We start from the raw sequence: 27,654 nt of genomic DNA on the forward strand, positions 1-27,654 counted from the left end.
GGGGTCCAGGCACGTCCCGTACAGTCTTCTAGGAGGAGGCAGAACTGAAAAATGGAGGGAAGGTAGCAGTGGCCATTCTGGAGCAAGGCTGGCTTCAGACCCCCAGCTCTGGACCTCATCAGGGCTTCCCAGTATAGCCCTTAGTAAGTGTGGAGGACCAGGCCCAACACCACACCATGCTGCAGCCCAGGGAAGCAGGGACATTTGACAGCTGGTCAGTTCATCCGATTGTTTCTCAGGGAGTGTGCGGGTAAGACAGTAGTAGGGGTTCGAGTAGAAAGGACAGGAAGCCAACTAGGGTGTTGATAGCAAAATCTCTAGAGGCAGACCTGAGATCCAGCTCTGATGTGATCACCCACGAGCTGTGTGACCTTGGACATGTCTCATTTATAAGTTGCAGATGATACTGCCGGCTGTAGTGAGCCTTGTTGTTTTTTTTTTTAGGTCAGCCAGAAACCATTCCTGCTTGTTAATAGTATCCTGAATTTCCTCTAGGAACCTCCCTACTTTCTCAGCATATGTGTTTGGGAGAAGGTTTGACCTCCCAGGACTAGGAAAGCTTTCTTCTAGGTGTGAACATGGGGAGATACAAGGCTGGTGCTGCCATCCTGCAGCTCCCAGGGGGAACTCTATGTGCAAATGAGCTGGCCCCAGAGGACAGCAGAGCTGAGTCCAGAGGCAGAAAACCGGTCCTAGTGACATCATTTGAGCCCTGTGACAAGCTGCCAGCTAAACACTGGGAATTGCAGCTATGCAAGACACACACATACACACACACACACACACACACCGCCCCCCGCCAAGCCCTTTTTGTTTAATCCAGTAGGGTTGGGATTTCTGTTACTTGCAACCAAAAATGTTCTGGCTGATATGCCTACTCTTCAGGGCTGAAGAATAAACAAGCTAATGAAGTATGTAAAGTGCTTAGCTGTCACTAAGTGACCCTGCCATTATCAGGAGCAGGAGCAACAGGTGGGCTACTCGGCATGACAGCTTGGCGGCCAGGGTCCTCGGCCTGAGCCCTGAGCTTCCTGCCAGGTCCCATTCTTCCTAGTGGCAGCCACCCATCCCCAGCACCTGTTACCCAAGGGCAGCTCTGTTTTCTGCCCCTTGTATCATCATGCACAGCCTATGTTCAGGTGTCAGAGTGGAGGCACAGTCAAGTTCATTCGAAGAAAGCAGTGAACTCAAACAGTCGTGTTGGTGAGAAGGACCCCCAGAGGTTATACGGTTGGTAGGGGAAGAGTGTGCAGGGTCAATTAGGGTCAGGGGGCTGGTGGAGGGGGCGGAAGATGACCTGGCTGATCTGGCCGGGCATGGTGTAGAAGACCAGGAGAAGGAAGATGGTGACCAATGCCAGCAGCAGCAGCAGCACCAGGATGCGCCAGTACCGGCGCCAGATGAAGAAGACAAAGGTCTTCAGCGGGTTCACAAACCAGTTGAAGGAGGTTTTAGGGCGGCTGTGGGGACAGAGGTGGTGTCAGAATGACGAGGAAGCTCCTGGGCCGCCCCCACCTACCTCGGGCTCTGGCCCAGCCTCCTGTGTCGCCCCTCACTTGGGCTTCTCCAAGGGCTCAGGCTCCTTCCGCCCCTTCCCCACTGGCCGCTTCTCTGCCTCCTCCACGGTCAGCAGCTCAAACTCTGCCTCCACCTTCCCCTAGAGAAAGGAGGGAACAGAGGCTGAGCTCTTAGGTGGTCTCAGACCCCACCTCATACCCCCACCCACCCGGGGCCCTGCCCCGGCCACACCCACCGTGAGGATGTAGACGCTGCCTCCAGGGTCTGTGAACGCTAGGTCTTCTGGCCGGCCCTTCCTCCTCTTCTTCTGCCTCTTGCCAGCTCGCACCTCCCGCTGCTCCCGATCCTCATCCTCTGGCTCCCGCAGCTTCACTACTGGCCACCAGCCCCGCAGGCGGCGGCAGCGAAACAGGTTGCACCTCGGCCCTGCCCCATCGCGGGCCAGGCGCACAGAGCAGAGCTCGGGGCCCCGGGCCCCCCGCACCATGTCTGGCAGCTGCAGCTCCAAGGATCCTGCGAGTGCAGAGCTCTCTGGGTTAGGTAGGAGATCAAGGTCTGTCTGGGCCTGGGGTGGTGGGGAGCCACAGCAGGACTGTGCCTCAGGGCATCAGGAACTAAGACGTGGTGTGCCACAGCTGGGGGCCACACAAGCACAGCCACATGTCAGCAGGTTGTCAGACCCTGGTGAAACGACCAAGGATGGGACCAGACTGCCAAAGTGGGGCCATGGTTTCAGAGTCCAAAGTGACCTGAGTTCAGGTCATGTCAGAAGATTGAGTCAGGGACTTTGGGTGGGAACGGAGGTCAGTAATGAGGCCAGAAAGGTTAGTGACCTAGGGTCTGAAACCCAGGACTCAGGGTTGGGTTACAATAGGGAACCAAGGGCCAGGGGGCACTGGCAATGAGGACAGAAAGTAGGGCCAGGGTTTGAGGCAGGAGGGAGGCAAAGCCCTACCAAGGAAGTCGTTGGCAGAGATGCGGTCATAGTCCCAGACCTGCAGGACCAGCACGGCTGGCTGCCGGAACTCGGCCTCCTCCAGGGCGAAGGGTCCAGGCCGGCGCCTGACGCTCACCTCCCGTTCCGTGGGCAGGTAGTCGAAGCGGAACACAAAGCGCCAGTTAAAATTCCCCTCCCCAGTCAGAGAGTTGAAGTGAACGTCTGTCTCCTGCTTGTCATGCTCCAGTCCCTTCACCCAGCTGGAGCCAGGAGAGAGGTACAGGCAGAAGAGTAGGCTTCAGCACTGGGGCCAAACCCAGAACCCAGCTCGCCAACCCCCCCCCAACCCCTGACCACCAGAGGTGGGGGGGGCCCTCCACCAACTTCAGGTGCCAGAGAAGGCCCAGAAGACAGGGCTGTGGCTCAGCCTGAAGCCCATGCCCCTGACTGCAGTCTCACCTTGGTTCTCAGCCATTTGCCCAGCCTAGCCCACAGGCTCACCTTTTCACGTAGATGTCACTTGACATCTCTCCAGTGAGTGGGTTCACATCATCCAGAACCACATCCTCCGTGTTCCAGATGATGACTCTGAGCTCATAGCTGGGGGAAGTATCAGAAGAGAGTTTTCAGACTCTTGGGGTCTTGATAGGGGCTGCAGGAAGCACCTAGGCCATGGCTGTGACATTCATTGAGCACCTCCATGTGCCCAGCTGGGTGATCAGGATGTCTGTGGTACCTACATGGGCAGTCTATCACTATCACTGACCACCCCCACCACAGCAGATGGCACCAGGAATGGTCTATTGACCAAAGCTGGGCCAAGTTTCCCCCATAAATTTTGAAATCAGGATGCTGAAAGGTTAAGTAACGTCAGATGCCACCACATTTGGAGTTGGAGCCACCACGAGCCAGGGTGATGTGCAAGCTGAAGTTTTAGGGCACAGGGGAGAGAAAGCCAGTTTGCAGTGACAAGTGAGAGGGAGAGCTACAGAGTGGGGATGAGAGCATGCAGCCCCTGAGTGGCAGAAGGAGGGGCGGCAGCTTTCCTGATTCTACCCCAGATAGCCATGGATTTTTCTGGGTATCTGTTGTTTTCTCTTACCCAGCATCAGTTTCCTCTCATTTGCTGACGGCACCATGATTTTGTGTTGGTGAGCACCCACTACCCTCACCCCTATGCTGTCAATCTGTGTGATTCTGGTGGGGAAGACTCACCTCTACCTGGCTCCAGAGGTGGGTACATCACCTAGGACATCACCCAGGGTTAGCCAATGAGCGGATTACAGCCCCCTACCCACAAGGGTTGGTTAAGAGACCAGGATTTGACGCATGCTGATCCAATGAGAGTCAGCCCTGAGACTTCTGCTTTTACTGGCAAACAGGTGTTTGTTTTTCTGCTCAAGTAGTCTAGTTGATGAGATATAAGCCTTGTACCATTAGCAGCCATCTTGCCCCCAGACTGCAGAAGCCTCCCTGAGAGTGACGCCAAGGGAAGCAGAGCCCAGAGGTGGAAAGTGTAGATTGCTGACAATATCTGAAGTACATAGAGCCTACGCAGAACTCCACTCAGACCAGCTCCAGTTGGAAGGGGGCAGACACCCAACTCACAATGGCTTAAGAAAAGAAAGGGAACTTAATAGCTCACCTAGTTGAAAAGGCTGGCTCAGCAGCCTCTGGCTGCTTCACTGGAGGCCCAGGTTTTCAGAGAGCCCTGGTACTGGCAGTCCAAATGTGCCTGCCCCAGGGGAGGCAGGGCCAGAACTCACCTGATGGGCTGCCGAGGCTTGATGTCAACTGGGGGTGGGGCAGGCACATCGCGGGGGAAGATGTCAATCCACATGTGAAGGGATCCCTGGGAACACAGGACCAGGCTGAAGGGGTTTGCTGAGGTCCCCACCTCCTGTGATAGCCTTGTGGCCAGAGGCTGTGCCTTGCCCCAGGTGGAGAGGAGCTGGAGTCAAGAGGGCACAGTCAGGTAGATCCTGGAGGATGAGGTCGAAGGTGGGGTCTGAAGTGGGGGTTCCAGGTCTAAGGTTAGGTTAAGGATAAGGCCCTGGGAGTGGAAGGTTGGGATCAAAAGTAAGATCTGGTGTTCCCAAAGTCCAGAGCCTAGGGACCTGGGGTTGAGGTCAGATCGAGAGTGCCAGGTCTGACCCCTTGGTGGCCAGGGGTGGGGATCCTGCAGGACCAAAGTCAAGGTGGAGGTATGGAGTCCAGGGTGGGGGTCTAAGACTGGAGTGGGGATGCTGGGAACCAGGATCAGGAGCCAGAATCAGAAGTGGGAGTGCAGTGCCCAGTTAAAGGTGTTGGGGAAGGTGCATCCTGAGGGCCCAGGGTCCAGGAGCAGGTGGGAGTCCTGGGATTCTGGGAACCCCGGGGGTTCTGGGGTTGGGTGCTGAGCCCTCCCTCACCTGCAGCAGCCCTGGGCTGCGGGGATGGTAGAGGGGCCGAGTTTCTACGTGCTCGGGCACCAGCTGGATCCCAAGCTCCGGCATCTCTTGCCAGCGCTGCAGCACCAGCAATGCCTGTACCTCCTCGGGGACCTCGCTTGCCACTTTGGGGCCCCCCCTACCTGCGAGAAGAGGTGTATGAGCTTGGGTCCCTCACAGGTCCCGAATCTCCCACTTTCCACTCCCACCCCTCAACAGAAGTGCAAAGCTGAGGCAGCTGCTTTGTTGGACAAAGCCCATGGTCTGGGAGGTCAAGTCCACAAGGCACAGAAAGTGGGGAGATGCTTCTCTAACAACTTTTGCCTGTAAAAATCCAGCAGTGGAAGGACAGTGGGATTGGAGGGGCTATGACTTTGCACAGACTCTGTTTAGAGAAAGACCACCAGCCACTTATGAGGTGTGAGCTCAATTCTGCAACTACATTTTGTCATGTGGGACCCCTATGTGGGCCACCCTATGTTCTGGAAACTTGATTAGCTATGACTCTGAGGGGTCCACTTTGACTCTTTGGGGATCATGCTCACCAACAAAGACCATTTTCTCCCCACCATCCAAGAATCTCATCCTTAGCCAAACTCACCACCTCTGCTTGCAGAAGGAGGCAAGTTCTTTTGGGGGACACACTAGAGTGGGCACCAGGGGGCCCCTGTACCTTAACAATCTTGCTCCCTATGGAGTGTTCGTCAGAGAGGGGCTGGTACCTGGGGGCAGGGTCTCAGGCGATGTCAGAAAGACTTTGCTGCCCACCTTGACAGCCCCGGCTCGGTATTCAGGGCCAGGGAGGCCACAGCGTTGGCACAGCCCCGCCAGGATCTGGGAAGGCTGGAGCGCATCACGCCAGGCATTGTACCCGTCCCTGCGGGCAGAAAGGGAAAATGCTTCAGTTGGAGTCAGCATATGGACACAGGTGGGCACAGGGGCAGGGATGGGGACCCTTGAAGACATAGGATCCAGGTTCATAACTCCAGTACAAGACAGATTAGACCTTGCTTATGGTAACCAAGAAAATCAAAGATGTATTGCCCATGCTCCAATGGAGGAGATAACTGATATTATCTCCATTTTGCAGATGAGGAAACTGAGGCTCAGAGAGATCAAATGACTTATTATAGGATACCAAATCCCAAGCCCAGGTATTGACCACTATGCTATAAGGTCCTGGTCATAGGGAGGTCCCTTCTATGAAATCAAAGGATCTGGGGACATCAACAAGAATGTGACCTTAAATGTCTTTGGTCAGACTCAGAATGGCTCCTGAGGGTCTGTGGGACTCACGTGTCATATTGGGAGGCCAGCCCACAGTTCGCCCTGTGATGGCTATAGAATCGGTTTTCCAGATCAATGTGGGTCTCCCCAATGAGGTCATCAGAACCCACAAGGTCGTGATCAAACACGGCCACAGTCAGCTCTGGCTCGGCAGGAAGAGAGATGCTGAGCTCCAGCACCCTGGCCAGGAGAGAGAATGGCTGAGGACACCTCCATCCCCTAGGAGATGGTCTTGTTGGGGGACAGGGGTTCCAGGGGGCTCAGCAGCCTTTGTCCATTCCCTCACCATCACCATGCCAGCTGCCTGAATGGGATGCCTTGGGCCACAGGGTCAGATGGTAAAGGTGCTCCCACTCCCAAGCCCAGGGCCCAGCCTCACTCTCCAAAGATGGGGTTCAGCTGCTTGGGGATGTAGCGCTCCTTGGTGTCCTGCCGCTCCCGGCCAGCACTCACCACCACGTAAGGGTCTGCCTTGCCATTGGGGTCCGCAGGAGCCAGGTTGGTAGCCTAGGGGGACAATGTGGGTGGGGCTGAGAGAAGTATCACTGTCATAACCCAAGGTTACCCTTGCTGGACCAAATCTCAGGTTATGTGTAAGCAAGAAGTTACCGAGGAGGTATCTCGCACCACGAGGAATCAACTGAAAGGTTGCACAAGATGACTTTTTTCTTCTTTTAAGTTAATTATGAAATATTTAAGACATGCAAATAGGTATAATGAAAAATATAATGAGGGGAGCCTGGGTGGCTCAGTCGGTTAAGCATCAGACTTAGGCTCAGGTCATGATCTTGCAGTCTGTGGGTTCAGGCCCTGCACCAGGCTCTGTGCTGACAGCTCGGAGCCTGGAGCTTGTTTGAGATTCTGTGTCTCCCTCTCTCTGCCCTTGTCCCACTCATGCTCTGTCTCACTCTGTCTCTCAAAAATAAATGTTAAAAAAATTTTTTTAATATAAAATGAAACAAAATATGTGGAAAGATGTATAGGATTTTGATGTTCAAATCATAACTTTCTATGTTCACTTTTATTTTTTACAATGATAAAGATATTTTAACTAATATAAAAAGAATAATACAATGAACATGTGTATGCCCAGCTTAATAAATAAAACACTACCAACAAATGGAAACTCCCTGAATCCCCTTACCTGATTTAATTTCCTTTTCATCACTGAAGTTGCCAGAACCCTTTACTTGAGGTTTAAGACTCACACAAAAAAAGTAAAAATACTTTTACTACATATGCATGCATCCTGAAGCAATATATAGCACCATTTTGCATGTTTTTTAACTATATGTATTAAACTTTTCTGTTTTGGTAACTACATAATGTAGTAAATATATAACCTATGCATAAATTATTGAAGTATAATTTATATACACGAATATATTTTTAGTGTTTTTTTACCCTCCTGTCTACAGTGAATGAGCATTCCGGTTGCTCCACATCTTTATAAACACTTGGTATTGTCAATCTTTTTTATTTTAGCCATTCTAGCATAGGCAAAACTGTAGCTCATCGTGGTTGTAATTTGCATTTCCCTGATAACTAGGCGTGTTGAGCATCTTTGGATGTGGTTATTCACCTTGTGTATTTTCTTTGGTGAGGTGTCTGTTCATATCTTTTGCTCCACCACTGAGTTTTTAATTTTAAATATTAGACTTTTGGGGCGCCTAGGTGGCTCAGTCGGTTGGGCGTCCGACTTCAGCTCAGGTCATGATCTCACGGTTCATGAGTTCGAGCCCCGCATCCAGCTCTGTGCTGACAGTTCAGAGCCTGGAGCCTGCTTCAGATTCTGACTCCTTCTTTCTCTGCCCCTCCCCTGCTCATTCTTTTTTTCTCTCTCTCTCTCTTTCAAAAATAAATAAAAATTAAAAGAAAAATGTGTCTGATTTTTTTTAATTAAGAAAAAATTTTTAAGTGTTTATGTTTTGAGGGAGAGAGAGACAGAGCACAAGTGGGGGAGGGGCAGAGAGAGGGAGACACAGAATCTGTGTCCGAAGCAGGCTCCAGACTCTGAGCTGTCAGCACAGAGCCCGATGCGGGGCTTGAACTCATGAACAGATAGATCATGACCTGAGCTGAAGTTGGATGACCAACTGACTGAACCATCCTGGCGCCCCTCCCCGCCCCAAATTTTTTAAATTATACTTTTAATTTCTAAAAATTCTTGGGGCACCTGGGTGGCTCAGGTGGTTAAGCAACCAACTTGGGCTCAGGTCATGATCTCATGGTTTGTGGGTTCGAGCTCCCACATCAGGCTCTATGCTGACAGTTCAGAGCCTGGAGCCTGCTTCGGATTCTGTGTCTCCCTCTCTCTCTGCCCCTCCCCTGCTCATGCTCGCTCTCTCTCAAAAATAAATATTAAAAAATCTAATTTCTAAAAGTTCTATCTACTCCTTCAATTGGCTGTTTATTTTTAATTTAATCTCTTGTTCCTTATGTATTTTAATATATTCTTTATTTCTTTAAACATTCTCTATATAGTTATTTATATTTTCTATCTGGTCATTCCAATATCACTGACCCCGGGAGTCTGAATCTGTTGTTATTTTTGCTATTCTTATTCATTGTGGCTTGTTTCTTTGTATATTGGCACTTTTTACCATGACTCATGTTTGGTTTAACTCATCCTGAGGGCCCAAATTGCATGTGCTCTCTGCCAGAGACGGCTTGCTTTTGCTTCTAACAGTTTCCTGGGCAAACTACCAACCTGCAGCCACTTTATTATTTTTTTTTAATGTTTATTTATTTTGAGAGAGAGAGAGAGCACACGTGCGCACACAAGTGGGGGAGGGGCAGAGAGAAAGAGAATAAATCCCAAGCAGGCTCCATGCTCAGTGCAGAGCACATGAAGTGCTCGATCTCACAACTGAAGGATCATGACCTGAGCCAAAATCAAGAGTCGGATGCCCAACCGACTGAGTCACCCAGGTGCCCCTAATTTTATTATTTTCAAAACTTCCAGTCACTCTTGAAAGCCTCTTGTTCTCCATTTGGGAAATATATTAGATGGTTGTTTTACATTTTAATATTTGAAAATTCTAACATCCAAAACCCTTAAAAGTTTCATTCTCCTTTGTGTTGTTTTTTTCTAGCATTTTTTTCTCATAGTTTTTTTTTTTTTTTCTTTTTTTCTTTTTTAATTTGGGATTGTGAGCCCAAACTTAGCTGTCTAAATCTATGAAACCAGGGGAAACTTGGGACCATTTTAAGCCAATTTCTCAGCTTTGAGTTTTCTGGAGTGAGCAGATAATATAAATTCAAGTCTTAAATCAATGTGAGAGCAAAACTCTAATTATAAATTCTCAGGGAAGACATTGTTTTCTACTTCCCCCAGTTGGAGAAGAGGCTGAAACAGACCATTTACTTAACAAGCTCCTTTTCCAGTGAGTAGAATTCCTCTTGCCCACCTTTCACTAAGAGCAGAGCCCTCACTGGATGCTGCTTCACGCGAGGGTCTTGGCTGTGGCTCCCATCTTAGGCTATTAGAACCTAAGCCTCTGGGTCCAGGTATAGACAAACCTCTCAAGACAACCTGTGTTTCAGGGCTTCCACGTGGGATTCCTTCTGCCTCTTCATCTTAGATCCACTGGGGATTCCCTTTCTTATGAGCTTAGCATTCATTTAAGATTGTTTATCTAGCATTTCTAGATGAATTACATCAGGAAGTTATTTCCAACCATCTAGTCTGTGATACTGCGAGAAGCAGAAGATCAAGATGACTCCTACTATCGAATTATGCACTAGGATGTGCCACAGAACATTTATTTGAATTATGTCTTAGTCATAATCCTTATATTTAAACCAGATAGAAACACAGAATCTATTCCGGTGCTGAGATCGAAGTAGGCAGAGAAACCCACTCATTCCTCTCATTCCCTGAGATGCCTTTTGGGAAACTTCAGGACCCTGCTGAGTGCTGTGTGAAAACCACAGCAAGGCAAGAACCTGTGTGAAGGTTTGTTTTTTATTTTGTTTTGTTTTTTTACCCCTCTCCCCTGTGTGAAGGTATTTGATGACAAGCCGTTGTGAAACTTGAGGTTAAGAGCTCTGCTCTCCCTGGAGTTATATTCCACGTTCTATAAACTAAGGGTTTAGAACTATGAATAAGGAGTCAGAAGACCTAAGCTCTAAAGTCTGGTTCTACCATGTGTGAGCTTTGTAACCCTCAGGAATCTTTTAACTTGTGCCTAAGATTTCCCACCTGAAAAATGAAGAAGGTGGACTCTAATCCCTGAGATTCCTTCCAAATCCTCAGTCTGTAGCTTTCATGTACATTACCTTCACTGGAATTGGAGGCATGCTGGGGCGACGGATGCTCACCTTTACCACATATACTCTGACCAGGAGCTTAATGGGCCGGTTCTGCGGGACCCCTCGGGAGATCTGGGGCTCAGAGAACGACACTGCCTCTGATTCAGGGTAAATAAGGAACGAGCCCTGGTTGGGGGAAGACAGAAAAGTCTCTGGGAAGAGAGTCTTCCTGCTGCCTCCCCACCTGTACTCCTTGGCCACCCTTCCTTCCCCAAACATACCTTGAACTTGCCCACAAGGTGTCCAGACCTTTCTTCCTCTGCATCTCCATCCTGGCCCCCTTGCCCTCGGTACAGGGGAAATACATTCAGCCAGTCTTCAAAGTTGTTAAACTCTTCTTCCAGGGTGCTGTTGTAGATCTGAAAGGCAAGGGCCTCAGTGATAGACCAATGTCCGGAATCCTAGCAGAATCCCCTTTCTCTGACCCCCACTCACCTTCAGGGTGGCTATTGCTTTCTTCTGGGACACAGAGCCTTTAACTTCAGCCTCACCCTGACCCTGGTCTTGGACCTCCCCATCCACAGAAGTGAGGTTGACCCCATCTGGGAACAGCAGAAATGCCACAATTTGAAATACTGGTGTCACGGGAGGGAGAGAGACACACAGAGTAGGAACAAGAAAGCCAAATCTCCTACCTGACTCCCCAGGATCATCCATCTCATCCTCATCAAAGTTGGTCTGAAATCAAAGGGCAAGTCAGAGATTCCTCCCTACCTTCACCTCCTTAATCTACCCCTTTTCCAGGATAGGGAGTTGGGAAACCTTAGTCCCAGTTCAGCCATGTGAACCACTTGCATTTGGCTAGCAGTTTGGCTAGTCCTGCACTGCCCAAGACAGTAACCCCAGCTCCATGTGTCTAGTGAGCACTTGAAATTGAAAATTGAGATGTGCCGTAAGTGTAAAATACCAAATTTTAAAGACTTAGTATAAAATAAGAATGTCAAATGTTCCATTGTTTTTTATAAAGGTTACTTGTTGGAATATTTTAGATATATTAGGTTAAACAAAATATATTATTAAAGTCCATTTCACCTCTTTCCTTTTACTTTTTTTTTTTTAATTTGTCCACTTTAAAAGTTAGAACTACGTATGTGGTTCACATGATATTTCTGACAGCACAGCTGTAATTCTCAGCTTCCAGAACTATTATGAAGGTGAGAAAAGACATGCAATGAAGAGCTCTGAAAAGCTGTGGAGCTCCACATCTGATGAGATCCTTCTTGCCATTTATACTCCTGGGCCTCCAGCTGCAGTCTGGGACCCGCCTCTGCACCCACCTGCCCCTGGAGCTCCTGCAGCGAGGCATAGTACTTGGACCACCAGTCAAGCTCTTCAGGATCTGGGATGTCTTCCTCCAGCTCGGGGCCTTGGTTCAGGAGGCTTCCCAAAGGGAGCTTCTTCAGAGGAGCCTGAGGAAGAGAGAACTGAGCACCCCTAACCCAGCATCACCCAGTCCCTTCTCCACCCATCTCCATACCCCATCACCTTGAGAAGCCGTCTGGGCATCCCCACTTCAGCCAAGAAGGGATCCAGAGACCTCTGTCCTGGGAGAGAGGAAATGACACCAGGAGGAGGTCAGGTGAAATCAGACTCCATGCCCCATGGGAGGGTCCCCCGGAGCCATCTCAACCGGGGAACTGAGGGGCTTCTGTCTGGTGGCCCTTAAGGGGAAGGAGGGCCCCTTACCTTTTGGTCCCTTAGGCACTAGGTCCGCTGTCTCTTCCTCTTCTCCTTCCTCCTTGGGGGGATCCTCATGAGCCCGGAGTATGAATCGCAGCATGTGGGAGACAACATGGGAACCCACAAGCACGGTGCGGCCAAAGGCCCGGCGCTCGATCACCAGGATGCTGAGTGGGGGCTGTAGGTAAGGCTGCTCAGGCAGGTCCTAGGGGTGGGGAGAGAGAAACTGGGTCTCTGAAGACCTGGGGAGGAGGGAGAGGCAGCAGCACAGGCAGACAGAAGAGTGGAGCTAAAGCTGCTTTCCCAGCTCAGCTCTGCCACAGCCTCATTGTGTCATGTCTGGTAAGTCACCGAGCCTGTTTCCCTGACCAAAAAGGGATACGATCCTGCACTCAAAAGACTGTTGTAAATATCAAAAGACATAATAGATACAAAACTACTTTGGAGCCAACAAAGTGCTATCAGAAACATGTGGTGGTGGTGGTTGTTATTATATAAAGGATCAATGCTCAGTTTGCTAATGTAGATTTAAAGCCTTAACAATATGTATGCCCTTTAATATGGGAATTCTATATCTATCAATGGATCCTAAGGGGGAGGGAAAAATTAAAATACTGTATTGTTGGGTTTATTTTATACGTATGTGACAATTATCACACAAAGGAGGGAAGAAGGAATGGCCCTATAGTAGAGAAAAATTTTACTGTAATTGAATTAGTATTAATCTGAAGTAGATTGTGAAAAATCAGCACACATACTGCGATCCCTAGAGCAACTACTAAGCAAAGATCAACAAAGGAATTAAAGTAGTATGCTAATAAATATCTATTTAATACAAAAGAAAGCGGTAAAGGGGGAACAAAAAATATATGAGACATATAGAAAACAAATACCAGGGGGGCCTAGGTGGCTCAGTCAGTTGAAAGTCTGATTCTTGGTTTAGGCTCAGGTCATGATCTCACAGTTTGTGGGATCAAGCCCCACTGTCAGGCTCTGCGCTGGCTGGCATGGAGTCTACTTGGGATTCTCTCTCTCCCTCTCTCTCTCTGCCCCTCCCCTGCTTGTGGAGTTATTTTTAGAGAGTGTATCGTAAGCCCCGGGAAAGTAAACGGGGTAATTGCTGAAATGTCAGCAATGTTCTGGTCTCAAGGCTGTCGAATGCGATAGCACTACAAGATCCAGAGCCCCACGATCTCCCAGGAGCCAGTTAGGAAACAGACCCACTGCAATTGCCTAGCAGTCCTTGAAACTGCACATCTTCCCTGCATGCTTTCATGTAAACACCAGATGTGTCTTTGGTCTATGTGTGGAGGCTCTTTGTGTTTTCCTCCCATGCTTTGACATTCTTTGATGTTTATATCTGGCGAACATGAAATAAAGACCAAGTGCAGTTTGCTGCTGTTTCACTGGCAGAGGCAGCCCTGCATATCTGCTCTAAGAGTCTGAGAACTTTTTCTTCAGTGTGTGGCTACACCTGCAAGTGCTCTGTATCTCTCTCTCTCTCTCTCTCTCTCTCAATATAAACATTAAAAAAAAAAGAAAAAAGAAAAAGAAAACAAATAGCAAAATGGCAGATGTAAATCCCAACCATGTCAATAATTACATCAAATGTGACTTTGATTTGTAAAACAAAGACAAAAGAAATGCAGAAAAAAATTAAATTTCTTTTGCCTTGCAAAGTGCTTAAGACAGGCAGGGTGACCTTTCTTCAGGAACTCAACTGCCTCTATTGCTAGAGGCAAAAGGCAACCTTAGCTTGACATTAGCCTTACCTGTAAAAATCCCTTTGGAAACTTCCTTTATTCTACCCCACCCCCCAAAGATATATGTTAGCAGTCATCCTCCAAGCAAATGGCCCACTGATATCATCTGAGGGGTCTCATGACCAAGGTTTTACCAGACAGTAGTAAATGACAGCAGCTAGCCCCTCAAGGTCCTGGAAACTTGGCTTCCAAATTCCTCAGAGATTTACACTATTCCTAACCCTCTTCCAACCTGAAGGTATATAATCAGTCACTCCTCACAACCCCAGTGCAGCTCTTTCTGCCCACAATTCCTGTCCCTGTGCTTTAATAAAACCACCTGTTTTGCACCAAAGATGTCTCAAGAATTCTTTCTTGACCATTAGCTCCAGGACCCCAACACTTCACATTAACTTTATTAAACACTGTAAGCAAAAGGCAGAGATTGTCAATGGATTTTTTTTTTTTTAATATGCAACTACGTGCTAAAAGATACTCTTTAAAAAAACACATATGGGTTGAAAGGAAAAGGATGGGGAAAGATACATCATGCATCCAGTAATCATAGAGAGCTGGAATGGCTTTACTATCAGACAAAATGAACTTTAAGACACAAAATTTTACTAGAGGCAAAGACAGACATTTTATGATGATAAACAGATCAACTCATAGGAAGCTATAGCAATTGTAAACATATATGTACCTAACAACAGAACCTCAAAATACAAGTAGACTGTGACAAAATTGAAGGGAAAAAAAACAATTCAACAATAATAGCTGGAGACTTCAATATCATATTCTCAATAACGGATGGAACAACTAGTTAGAAAATCACCAAGAAGGCTTTTTTTTCATTGTTTATTTATTTATTTTGAGAGAGAGAGAGAGTGAGAGAGGGAGAGGGAATGAAGCCCAAGCAGGTCCCATGCTGTCAGCATGGAGTCCGACTCGTTCAGTCTCACTAACCATGAGATCATGACCTTGAGTCAAAATCAAGATCCAATGCTCAACTGACTGAGCCACTCAGGCACCCCAAGAAGGCTTTTTTTAAAATTTTTTTAAAATGTTTGTTTATTTTTGAGAGAGAGAGTGTGTGAGCAGGGGAGGGGCAGAGAGAGGGAGCCACAGAATCTGAAGCAGGCTTCAGGCTCTCAGCTGTCAGCACAGAGCCTGATGTGGGGTTCAAACCCACGAACTGTGAGATCATGACCTGAACTGAAGTCAGATGCTCAACTGACTGAGCCACACAGGCGCCCCTAAAGAAGGCTTTTTTTAAGAAGGCTTGCATAACACTACTAACCCAGCCTGACCTAACTGACATCTATAGGTCACTCTACCTAAACAACAGAAGAATATTTAGTCATTCTTTTCAAGTGCACAATGGAGAGAGGTGGAGACAGGGATATGATTTCCTCAATTTGCACTGTGAAATAAGAAATGAAAGGAAACATTCCCTAGAAGTTCAATGAGCAAACTGCTTCCAGCTTCACCATCTTATAGCACAATGAAGTTTCCAAACTGAAAACTCCTGCAGGTGAAACAGAGTCAAGAATGTGTTAGGGTTTTTGTTGTTTTTGTTTTTTGTTTGTTTGTTCTTGTGGGGTTTTACCCCCTTGCAGTCTGGAACCACTATGCTTTGTCCCGGTCTCCCCCTCACATAGGCACAGCACTTTTCAGTTTACAAAGCCCTTTCACCAAGATCCTTTCTCTCACTGGCTCCCTACAGCACTCCTGCAAGAAGCATTTGATGTATTTCCTTCAATCTTCAATATTTCTTCAAATCAGAAATAGGTTTTTCTTTTATACAAACAAATAGGGACGCCTGGGTGGCTCAATCAGTTAAGTGTCTGACTCTGGGTTTCAGCTCAGGTCATGATCTCATGGTTCATGAGTTTGAGCCCTGCATCATCAGGCTCTGCACTGTCAGCACCAAGCCTGCTTGAGCTTCTCTCTCTCTTCCTCCTCTGCCTCTCCCCCACTGTGCTAGCACTCTCTCTCTCAAAATAAATAAATAAGCTTTAAAAACATCATTAAACAAACAAAGCACTAAAGCTCAACTAAGACAAGTGATTTGACAAGCTCCTAAGTGGCACTGCCAGAATTTGAATCCAAAGTCCATACTACAGAAATTACAAATTACACAAAGAATGCATTTCTTTGCCCCTGGTGTCTCAGACACTAGATAGATTCTTTGTGACCTATATTGCATGACACTTACCTAAGCCACTCATTCAACAGAGCCAAGAGAGTACCACCAGTTCATGGATTAATCCAGAGATCAGCAAACTATAACCTGTAAGCCAAATCTGGCCCACTGCCTGTTTTTATAAATAAAGTTCTATTGGAACACAGTCATACTTATTCATTTACTTGCTGTTTATGTCTGTTTTCATGCTACTATTACAGAGTTGAGTAATTGCAACTGAAACTATTTGGCCCACAAAGCCTAAAATATTTACTATCTGTCTTTTTATAGAAAATTTGCTCCAGACTTCAAGCTGTATTACAAAGCTGTAATCATCAAGACAGTATGGTACTGGCACAAAAACAGACACATAGGGGCACCTGGGTGGCTCAGTCAGTTGAGCGTTCGGCTTCAGCTCAGGTCATGATCTCGTGGTTCTTGGGTTTAAGCTCTACATCGGGCTCTGTGCTGACAGCTTAGAGCCTGGAGCCTGCTTTGCATTCTGTGTCTCCCTCCCTCTCTGCCCCTCCTCTGCTTGTGCTCTGACTCACACTCTCTCTCTCTCTCAAAAAATAAACATTAAAAAAATTTTTTAATTAAAAAAAAAGACACATAGATCAATAGAACAGAATAGAGAACCAGAAATGGACCCATAAATGTACGGCCAACTAATCTTTGACAAACCAGGAAAGAATGCAATGGAAAAAAGACAGTCTCTTCAGCAAATGGTGTTGGGAAACCTGGACAACAACATGCAGAAGAATGAACCTGGACCACTTGCTTACACCATACACAAAAATAAACTCAAAATGGATGAAAGACCTAAATGTAAGACAAGAAGCCATCAAAATCCTAGAGGAGAAAACAGTCAACAACCTCTGTGACCTGGGCTGCAGCAACTTCTTACTTGACATGTCTCCAGAGGCAAGGGAAACAAAAGCAAAAATGAACTACTGGGACCTCATCAAAATAAAAACCTTCTGCACAGCGAAGGAAACAATCAGCAAAACTAAAAGGCAACTGACAGAATGGGAGAAGATATTTGCAAATGACATATCAGATAAAGGGTTATATCTTTATAAGGAACTGATCAAACTCAACACCCAAAAAACAAATAATCCAGTGAAGAAACGGGCAAAAGACATGAATAGATGCTTTTCCAAAGAAGACATCCAGATGGCTAACAGACACATGAAAAAATGCTCAACATCACTCATCATCAGGGAAATATAAATCCAAACCACAATGAGATACCACCTCATACCTGTCAGAATGGCAACATTAACAGCTCAGGCAACAACAGATGTTGACAAGGCTGTAGAGAAAGAGGAACCCTTTTGCACTGCTGGTGGGAATGCAAACTGGTACAGCCACTCTGGAAAATAGTATGGAGGTTCCTCAAAAAGTTAAAAATAGAACTATCCTACGACCCAGCAATTGCACTACTAAGTATTTATCCAAAGGATACAGAAGAGCTGATTCAAAGGGGCACATGCACCCCAATGCTTATAGTAGCACTATCAACAATAGTCAAAGTATGGAAAGAGCCCAGATGTCCATCGAATAATGAATGAATAAAGATGAATGATGCCTGGGTGGCTCAGTCGGTTAAGTGTCTGACTTTGGCTCAGGTCATGATCTCGCAGTTCATGAGTTTGAGCCCTGCATCAGGCTCTGTGCTGACAGCTTGGAGTCCGGAGCCTGCTTCGGATTCTGTGTCTTCCTCTCTCTCTCTGCCCCTCTCCCACTCATGTTCTGTCTCTCTCTCTCAAAAATAAGCATTAAAAAAGAAGAAGAAGAAGATGTGGTATATACAATGGAGTATTACTTGGAAATCAAAAAGAATGCAATCTTGCCATTTGCAACAACATGGATGGAACTAGAATGTATTACTCTAGCAATAAGTGAAATAAGTCAGTCAGAGAGAGACAAATATGATTTCAGTCTTATGTGGAATTTAAGATATAAAATAGATGAACGTAAGGGAAGGGAAGCAAAAACAGTGTAAAAACAGGAAGGGAGACAAACCATAAGAGACTTAAATACAGAGGGCGAACTGAGGGTTGCTGGAGGGGTTTGGGGTGGGGGGATGGGCTAAATGGGCAAGGGACATTAAGGAGGACATTTGTTGGGATGAGCACTGGGTGTTATATGTAAGTGATGAATCACTAAATTCTATTCCTGAAGTTATCATTATACTATATGTTAACTAATTTGGATGTAAATTAAAAATAATAATAATTATTAATTTAAAAATAAATTTAAAAATATTTGCTGATCCCTTGATTAACCTAAGATGACTGGCTAGGAATTCACCATCCCACTGCCCTTTCACTTCTTAACCCAGCATTTCTTGCTCCCAGCGCATGTCCTCACCACTGTCAGATGCCTGACAAGCTCAGTGAAATTGGGGTTCTCACGGTAACTGGCCAGGACCTCCGACTCCACACGTCGCCCAGCCACCTCCAGCACAACCTGGGGCTGCTCCACTTCAAACAGATGCACACGGCCGAGACCCCTCAGACCCCAGAACAGCACCTGGGGTCAGGAAGTGAGAAATTCAGGGGCCTGCACTTGACAGAAGGCACCCAGGTGTGTGTGTGTGTGGTGTGTGGTGGGGGTGGGAGGGATGTGTGACTGACGATACCTCAACACGGAACTCCCTGAGTACTGGACGCACGTTAGGTGGCAGGGACAGGCGCCCGGAGAGGGGCTCGGCCAGTGGTGTCAGATCCTGGGGCTCTACATCACTGGGCACTGAGGGCTGCAGGGGGCAAGAGATCAGAGGTCAAGGAGGAATCAGGCCAAAGGAGGGAAATGTGGGCTTGGGGAAGGGATATTGAGAGCTGCCAGTGAAATATAAATCCAGAGGAACTAAACAGGCTGGATGGGCAGGAGGGGCATATCTCAGGAAGCAGTCACGCACAGGAAAGTGGGTGTCTGAGGCATGAGGATCAAGCTGCAGCCTAGGGTCTGTCTCTAGGGTGGAAGCCCTGGCAAAAGGAACCCACGATATGTGTACTTCTAATGTTCCCTGAAGTTGGGAAGTCCAATGAGGTGACTGCAAGACAGATCTGCAGCCTGCATTTTCTGGGGGTAAAATACTTGGAGGGGTAATCCCAGGACATGCCCATGTTCCATATTCTCTGGAGGCAGACAACCTGACAGAATATAAGAGTCCACAGCCTGTGCCGGCTAGGCCAGGGTACTCTGACCTCAAACCGGCCACTGTAGTCCAGTTCAATGAGTTCAAAGGTGGCAATGAGCTCTCCAGCTGCCCGGGGCCCCTTTCTTAGGGGGAAGAACTGTAGCTCAGGGCGTTGGTAAGGGTCCTCTGTCAGCTTCACCCTCGGGGTGGCCAGTGCCCTTCCCAGGAACACAGGGGGGCCCTGCAGAGAGCAGGGCAGTTAAGACAAAACTAGAAGATGCTCCAGAGCCAGGGGAAGGGAGCATCAAGATGAGGAGTGGGGGGCACTCGGGGGTGGGAACACAGATGGGGCCCAGGCCACACTCACAAACTTATTGTGGTCAAAGACATTGACAACCACTAATGGAGGCTCCTCCTGCAGATGCTCCCTCCTCCCGTCTACAATCAGCTGATCAAACACCAAGAGCTCATCCCACAGGGGACTCAGCGTCTGCTCCAGGACCTTGGGAGCCATGCAGAGAGGGAGTCAAAGGCAGGCATCAAAGGAATCTCCAACATACATCCCAAATGAGCACTCTTGCCCTGAAGTGATACTTTAAGCAGCTGTTTATCACAAAAGGAGGGAGAGTGTGGTGAAGATGAAACAGCCCGCCAGAGTGGGGTTGGAGCCTGGTCCCCCTAACTGTAAACTGCCACCCTTGGGGCTAGTCCTACAGTCAACCCCTCAAAACAATTCCTCATCCGGAAGGCCCTCTAGTTCTACACCACCCTCTAAACCAGGGCGGCTCAATCCAGTATCCTGTCCTGAAAATCCAGAGCAGGAAAAGAGACTTAGGGGCTGAGGAAAAGCTCAGCCCTCGCCCCACTCTGTCTCCCAGAGCCCCCCGCTTCCCACAACATCCCAGTGCAGCCCTCACCCGTGTGGTCTGGCACTGGGTAGAGATGAGGACTCGAGCAAATGGGTCCGAAAGCCCACTGTCATCTGCTGCCAACACCCCTCGGGCCTGGTACAAGTGGGCCCGGAGCTGGAAGTAGCTGAAGTCTGCGGTGGGGGCAAGAAAGAGATGTTTGTTCAGGGGACCACCGGAGTCCCTGACCCCAGACCCCTCCAAGCCCCCAGCTGAGCATCTAGCCCCACACGTGAGGCAAGTGTCGAGCTGTACTCACCATCCCGGCACAGGTGGTGGGGCAGCCCCGCAGAGGGCTCAGGCAGCAGGTCCTGGGGGAGCTCTGAGGTGCAGGCCTTGGCTTGTTTGCCCAGCCCTAGCCACAGGAAGAGCTCCAGCTTGGCACAGACTTCGCCTGGAGCTGCCCCAGGTGCCTATTGCAGGGAGGTGGCATGTTAGGGCCCACCTCTTACCACCCCCCTAGACCTGTCCCTGCACCCCCAGGGTGTGCCCATACTCTCTGTATCACTAGACCACTTCCCAGTGCCGAAGCCAAAGAGTACTCCCTGTACCCTATCCCTACACTCCACTCCATGCCGTCTATCCAGTACCCATTACCCTGAACACTCCCATAACCTAGTCCTCTGGCCCCAACACCGTCACTTCCTATACCAAACCCCATTCCCCCAAAATGCACTCTAAGCTCTTCACTGCCACACCCCACGCTTACCCCCTCTGTCCTCTGAGCCCCAACACATTTAGATGCCCTGTTCCCTACCCCAAAAGTCACTGCTTCTTAGCACTAGGGACCTTTGCTGGAATCTATTCCAGGGACACCTTGATTAGAAGCATTTTGCCCCCAAACCAGCTGTACTTATAAGGAACAGACTCATCACTCTCCCTTTCTGGTCACCTGACGGTCTATCAGAGCCTGGTCAGCAAAAGGGCCAGTGCAGGCCCAGAGCTGACAAAACTTGGTGTTTTTCTCACATCAAAGTGGACCTAGGTAAAGGTACAATCTCCTTTTGGCTTTTAGGATAATTGAAAAGAGTTCACGTATACTTTTATTTTTTTTTTTCTTTTTTTCTTCAACGTTTTTTTTTTTTTTTTTTTTTTTTTAATTTATTTTTGGGACAGAGAGAGACAGAGCATGAACGGGGGAGGGGCAGAGAGAGAGGGAGACACAGAATCAGAAACAGGCTCCAGGCTCCGAGCCATCAGCCCAGAGCCTGACGCGGGGCTCGAACTCACAGACCGCGAGATCGTGACCTGGCTGAAGTCGGACGCTTAACCGACTGCGCCACCCAGGCGCCCCTCACGTATACTTTTAAAAAGAATAATAATCTTTAAGTAAATATTAAATGTAAAAAATTTAAAAATTAAAATAAGACATTTTATAACTTAAAATTTTTTTAATTGAAAAAAAGTTTTAAATAAGAAAATTTTAAGTGTTTTTAAATACAACAAAGAGTTTGGGGACACCCTGATGGGAACCACAGCCTTCCACCTCATGCCCCCTGCCCCCACCCTAGGAGCCTCACCCCACTCCAGTCTCCAGCAACCCATACCCCTCACCGAGAGCAGCAGACTCTGGATCTTCCCGCAGTCCCGGCCTCGCTCCTCCTCAACCACAGAGAACAGCACATCCTGGGCAGGGATCCGGGCCCAGGCCACTCGGCGCCGCCCACTGAGCATCCAGACTAGCACATCTGGGAGGGGTGGCTGGGGCTGCAGGCAGAGAACTGGGTCATGGATGGAGCTGAGACCACCTGTGCTGCAGCTTCCACTGGTCCGATGGACAAAGCATCCATCTTAGCCTTGACACATACCCTTAAACCCCAGATCCATATAGCCACCTGCCTCCTAGACATATCTCTCTTGGATGCCCCACAGGCAACCTCAAAGTCCAACCTGACTTCTTTTTTTTTTCCTGTTTTTTTTTAATTGTGGTAAAATACACATTGCATAAAACTTACCTCTGCAACCATTTTTAAGTGTACAGTTCAGTAGTACATTGTTGTGCATCAACCAGTGTTGTGCAACCATCACCACCAGGGTATGCAGGGTAGGGAAATAGGTGGCCAGGTGTTACCTCCTGGGCCAGGAAGCGCAATTTGGCCAAGAGCTTCTTGGACAAGGCCACCTTCTCTTGCACATTGCCCTGCCTCAGACCCCGTAGAAGCCGCAGTCCTTGCTTTGCCAACAGGTTCTGGAAGGGCGGGAAGAAACATGAGTGAAGGGCCCCAGCTAGGTGCCCCTGATCCCCCTTCCCCAGACCGTACCAGGCTGTGCACGAGCAGTTTCCCTCGGCATCGATCCAGGGCATTGGGCCGGGTCATTGTCCTGCGCTCAGCACCATGGCAAAACTGTCTGCAGTGAGCAGGAGCGGGCATGGCAGGTGGGAGTCAGAGGAGGGAACGCTGACCCCTAGGGGACCACCTCCCTCAGAGCAGGCCTCCCACCACCTCCCAGACTCCCTTACAGCTCCTGTCAGTCATGTTCTCAAAGACCTCCCTTTCCTAAGCCAAGGATGGCTTCTGTACATGGACCACTCCCAACTTCATAGAGGCCAGCCTCACTTTGGAGCCCCAGAAGGCACTACTATGTAACTATCTACTGCCCTGGCTACTCAAAGCTGGCCCAGGACCAACAGCAGTGGTATCACCTAGTTAGAAATGCAGAATCTCCGCCCTGCTCCAGACCTGTTGCTAGAATCTGCATGCTGGTTCTGGGGGATTCCAATGAACACTAAAGGCTCAGATGGGCTTTATAGTCCCAACATTAACTAATGGTAGCTCAAACATTACATGCCCAAACCAAGTGCATAATTTCCAATTACCACCCCCACACACACCTCTCCCCTGCCAAAATCTGTTTTACTTTAAAACTTCAGGGGCGCCTGGGTGGCTTGGTCGGTTAAGCGTCCGACTTCAGCTCAGGTCATGATCTCACGGTCCGTGAGTTCAAGCCCCGCGTCGGGCTCTGTGCTGACAGCTCAGAGCCTGGAGCCTGTTTCAGATTCTGTGTCTCCCTCTCTCTCTGCCCCTCCCCTGTTCATGCTCTCTCTCTCTGTCTCAAAAATAAATAAACGTTAAAATTTAAAAAAAAAAACAAAAAACTTCAGAGACATCCTTCACTACTCTTTCTTTCATTCCTATTCCACATCAATCCACCAGCATATTGTTCAGGCTCCATCTTCAAAATATGTTCAGCATCTGACCACTTTTCTCCTTTTCCAGGGCCATCCTAGTCCAAGCCTAGAACTATTGCAGCAGCTTCCTAGCTGGTCTTACTATGCTCCTTCCCTACTCTCCCCATGAATGTTCTCAATATGGCATCCAGAGAGATATTTTCAATGCTTTTCCAGACCATTTCACTCCTCTCCAGAGGTTTCTCATCTCAAACAACAGAATTTTTAAGAAAGCCCTACATAATCAGGCTCCCTTTATCTCCCCTATCCTCATCAAACATTCCTCTCCCCTCATGCACAATCCAACCATCACATCACACTGGCCTTTCTGCTCCTCCGTGAATACACCCAGCCCATCACCACCTCGAGGCCTTTGTATTAGCTGCTCCCTCTGCTAGAATGTTCGGTCCCTAGATCTTCGCATGGCTCGCTTCCCTTCTTCATTCAGGTCTCTACTCAAATGTTACCTCCTCTCAGATCTTCCCTGGTCATCCCTTCTAAACAGCCCCTGCCACTTTCTCCACTCTCATATTCTGCTTTATCTGTGTCTCAAAATAAAAAGTAATAGAAAGTCCCTAAGGCAGGGACTTCATTTTGATTACCACTTGTACCCCCAGGCCCTGGCACCTAATCGATGCTGAAAAATATTTTCTGGGTAAATTAAAATGATTTTTGAGACATAATATTTTGGGCCCTTTATGACCTATGGTTATTTCTTAAGTTTTTATTATGCAAATTTTCAAAAAGATAGAAAATAAATGACTCCAAAGATTTTTCATCTAATACTGCTTCCAGAGGTTACACTTTTGGCTTAGTAATTGCTCTTTGCCCCAAGGCTTCTATGGGTAGAAATAAGCAACATAAAATAAAACGGAATCAAATCTTCTTGATAAGATTTAGGTCCACAAGATGAGATTTAGGGAAATGGGATCTGGTAGAATAATAGCCAAAAAAGAAAACCATACTGGCCAAAACTATACATAGCAAAATATGACACAGACAAATCTTTCATTGAAATTTCCCTGCCAAAGGATAATTTCAGTAATAAAATCATTTCAGTAAAGTGAAAAGAAAAACAGTTTAATGGCACTATATAGAAAGTCAAACAAGGAATTAAACTGGATTAAGGGTGGTAGCTCTTGTGGAACAAATGTAGAGAATGTAGACAGAGAAAAGAGCTTTAGAATGAAGCGCTGGAACATAATCACATGAACCTTTAGACTATGTAGAGGTCAAGAAGAGACAAGGAGCAAGTGAAAGAGAAAGAACAGCAAGGGAAGCAGAAGGAAAACCAGGGGCATAGAAGTCAACAGCAGAGTCTTTCAAGAAGGAGTGTGGGGTCAAGTGCATCTGCTCACACTGAGAGGCTGAAATATGGGGACAGAAAAGTGACCACTTACAAGCAGTCCCTTGCCTGAGTCCTCCTCTCATCCGACCTCCACATGCTGGAGCTCTCCAGATCCTCGGTTTCTCTCTCTCTTTTTTTTTAATATATATTTTTTTAACGTTTATTTATTTTTGAGAGACAGAGAGGGAAACAGAAAACGAGCAGGGGAGGGGCAGAGAGAGAAGGAGACACAGAATCCGAAACAGGCTCCAGGCTCTGAGCTGTCAGCACAGAGCCCAACACAGGGCTGGAACCCACGAACCATGAAATCATGACCTGAGCCAAAGTTGGATGCTTAACCGACTGAGCCACTCAGGCTCCCCTCAGTTTCTCTTTTCTCTGCTTCCTAGACAGTCATATCCAGCTCCATCTATGTATTTACAACTCCCAGTTTTTCATTTCCAGTCTAGAAGTCTCCCCAGACCTCAACTCATACGGCTAACAGCCTAACAGACACATCTGCTTATAAGTCTAATAGAAATCTCAAAGTTAACATACCCCAAAATGAGCTTCTGATATTCCCTTCACTGCCATCAGACCTCCTCCTTCTCTTGCTTTCCATAGCTCAGTAAATAGCACCATCTACACAGTTGTGCAAGCCAAGATCTTGAGGGTCATTCATGACTCCTTCCTGTACATTTTTCCTCATCCCCTATATCTTCTATTCACAAGTACTGAGGTGTCACCTTCAAAGTCCAAATTGCTCTTGAATCCATTCATGTCATTCTATGTCCACTGCAACCACCCTAAATTAGATTCATCAATATTGGTCACCTGGATTATTACAATGTTCTATTTAGTAATCTCTTTGCTTCCTCTCTTATATCATCCCTTCCCCACTGACCTTTTTAAAGGGTAAGTCAGACCATATCCCTTCCCTTCTCCTTTCAAAACCTTCAGTGGCTCTTCAAGTAAATAAGAGAAGAAGCCACGGACAGTCATTACAATGGCGATTGAGGCTTCCACATGCCTCTCCCCACCATTATCTTCCTTTCCCCACACACACTGCAGCCTCATCTACTCTCCTCACTGTGCTAGAGTCACACCGGTTCCCTTCCTCCTCCTCAAACACACCAGGAATATTTCACCACAGTGCCTTTGCACATGCTATACCTTCTGTCTGGAACACCCTTACAGATACAGCTTGGTCCTTCAACTTCTTCATATCAACTTCATAGTGGCCCCTCTTTGCCTCCCTTTCTAAAATTGCAACACCTCTCTCTAATATTTCCTAGCTTTATTTTCTCCCTAACACTATCCTTATCATAATTCTTATATTTCTTCTTTATTGTTTATATGTTTATTACTTGTTTCTATCCAACCTCCACACTATCCCCCACCAGAATATAAGTTTCAGGAATTTTTGTGGGCAAGAATGCTTTTTCACTGGGCACCTGGGAGCTCAGTCAATTAAGTGTCTGGCTCTTGGTTTCAGATCAGGTCATGATCTCACAGTTTGTTATTTGAGCCCCGCATTGGGCTCTGTGCTGACAGCGTGGAGCCTGCTTGGGATTCTCCCCCACTTTCTCTGCCCCTCCTTTGCTTGCTCTGTCTCTGTCAAAATAAATAAATAAACTTAAAAAAAAAAGAATGCTTTTTCACTGTTATTTCTGCACCTAAAACAGTATCTGGCATAGTAAGTGCCATAAATATTATTGAATAAATGGATTAATAACTCTTTTGAGAAGAGGATCAGAAAAACACTTATGGGGTGCCTGGGTGACTCGGTTAAGCATCCAACTCTTGGTTTCGGCTCAGGTCATGATCTCACAGTTTGTGGGATCAAGCCCTGCGTGGGGCTCTGTGCTGACAGCATGGAGCCTACTTGGAATTCTCTCTCTCTCCCTTTCTCTCTGCCCCTCCCCAGAGCACTCGCATGATCTCTTGCTCTCTCTCTCTCTCTCTCAGAATAAATAAACATGAAAGAAAGAAGGAAAGAAAGAGAAAGAAAGAAAGAAAGAAAGAAAGAAAGAAAGAAAGAAAGAAGAAAAAGACCCAAGTACTTGGAGCAGGGAGCATGTTATGGAATTCAGGGCAGTGAAGGTCAAAGATGGAAGTCATTAGAACAAGTTTACATGGTTACAGTAATGACCTGGTAACTAGGGACCAGTTGATGCTGCAGGAGAGAAAGTGGACAATTGCAGAGCTAGTTCCTCCGTAGATGAGAGATGAAATCAAGATCACAGCCATGACTGTGGAAGCAGGGACCCTTCCTCCACTATAGCAAGAGGGAAGGTGAGCAGATGGGTGCAGAAGCTGGCAAGGTGGTAGACTTGCTGGAGGAAGGTGAAGCTTCTATGTTCTCCATGAAGTAGGGGGGGAGATTAGCTGGAAGGGAGTTTACTGGAGGGGAGTGGCCTAACCCCCAATAGTTTCTATGACGCTCCCTTGATGGGGATCGTCATCTCCTTATTCTCCTGTGAAGAGTGGAGCAAACGCAGCCTCCAGCCACCCTGGCTCCAAACAGCCACCACGAGTTTCCCTCACCCTGGAGTTTGATGCGAAGCCCCGCAGCAGTGAGGCTGAGGCTCCCAGCTCACCTGCTCCCTGCCACCAACTCTTCCAGCGCCTGCTTGAGCCGTGTGCAGGCAACAGGCCCCGGCCTGCGCTGCAGAGTCTCAACCTCCTGCAGCCCCTGGTCCTGCGCGACAGGGCCAGAGGGTCAGAGTCAAAGGGTTGCAGACTCCCTCTTTTAGACCACATCCCCACTCCAGAGCCTCTCCCACTCATTGCCGCACTTCCATGCCCAGGGCTTCTTCACCTCCATCCAGGTCATGGTTCCATTTTTTTCTCTACCAGCTCCACGGCAGTGGGGCTGGGCCCCCAGTAGCTCTACCCATGGCCTTCACCTGGCCCCTTTCTGGGTGTATCAATTCTGAAGCCCTGTCTTCCCACAATTTCTGGTCTCCTCTGTTCCACCGGAGCTCTTTGGCTCTTTAGCCCTGCACCT

At 47.8% G+C, this 27,654-nt stretch overlaps 1 protein-coding gene across 1 annotated transcript in view; it reads right to left on the reverse strand.

Annotated features, from left to right (window-relative positions):
- Window positions 1–1,211: 1,211 nt before the first annotated feature.
- LOC132672312 (fer-1-like protein 4) overlaps window positions 1,212–27,654 on the reverse strand; it is a 33,865-nt gene continuing 7,422 nt past the window's right edge. Inside the window, exons 19-45 of the mRNA XM_078444127.2 lie at window positions 27,245–27,345; window positions 22,410–22,497; window positions 22,220–22,336; window positions 21,703–21,855; window positions 20,408–20,561; window positions 20,158–20,282; window positions 19,608–19,742; window positions 19,308–19,481; window positions 18,740–18,856; window positions 18,469–18,630; window positions 12,172–12,370; window positions 11,971–12,029; window positions 11,763–11,894; window positions 11,121–11,163; window positions 10,921–11,027; window positions 10,707–10,844; window positions 10,495–10,611; window positions 6,551–6,678; window positions 6,181–6,351; window positions 5,607–5,761; window positions 4,867–5,027; window positions 4,222–4,307; window positions 2,957–3,055; window positions 2,474–2,715; window positions 1,754–2,031; window positions 1,557–1,657; window positions 1,212–1,460 (exon numbers count right to left, since the gene is read on the reverse strand). Of these exons, the coding sequence (XP_078300253.2) occupies window positions 1,256–1,460; window positions 1,557–1,657; window positions 1,754–2,031; window positions 2,474–2,715; window positions 2,957–3,055; window positions 4,222–4,307; window positions 4,867–5,027; window positions 5,607–5,761; window positions 6,181–6,351; window positions 6,551–6,678; window positions 10,495–10,611; window positions 10,707–10,844; window positions 10,921–11,027; window positions 11,121–11,163; window positions 11,763–11,894; window positions 11,971–12,029; window positions 12,172–12,370; window positions 18,469–18,630; window positions 18,740–18,856; window positions 19,308–19,481; window positions 19,608–19,742; window positions 20,158–20,282; window positions 20,408–20,561; window positions 21,703–21,855; window positions 22,220–22,336; window positions 22,410–22,497; window positions 27,245–27,345 (3,747 nt within the window). The 3' untranslated portion in view covers window positions 1,212–1,255. The remainder of the gene's footprint in view (window positions 1,461–1,556; window positions 1,658–1,753; window positions 2,032–2,473; window positions 2,716–2,956; window positions 3,056–4,221; window positions 4,308–4,866; window positions 5,028–5,606; window positions 5,762–6,180; window positions 6,352–6,550; window positions 6,679–10,494; window positions 10,612–10,706; window positions 10,845–10,920; window positions 11,028–11,120; window positions 11,164–11,762; window positions 11,895–11,970; window positions 12,030–12,171; window positions 12,371–18,468; window positions 18,631–18,739; window positions 18,857–19,307; window positions 19,482–19,607; window positions 19,743–20,157; window positions 20,283–20,407; window positions 20,562–21,702; window positions 21,856–22,219; window positions 22,337–22,409; window positions 22,498–27,244; window positions 27,346–27,654) is intronic.

Source organism: Panthera onca, chromosome A3 (genome assembly GCF_046562875.1).
Source record: "Panthera onca isolate mPanOnc1 chromosome A3, mPanOnc1 haplotype 2, whole genome shotgun sequence".
In the NCBI taxonomy this organism is placed as follows: Eukaryota; Metazoa; Chordata; class Mammalia; order Carnivora; family Felidae; genus Panthera; species Panthera onca.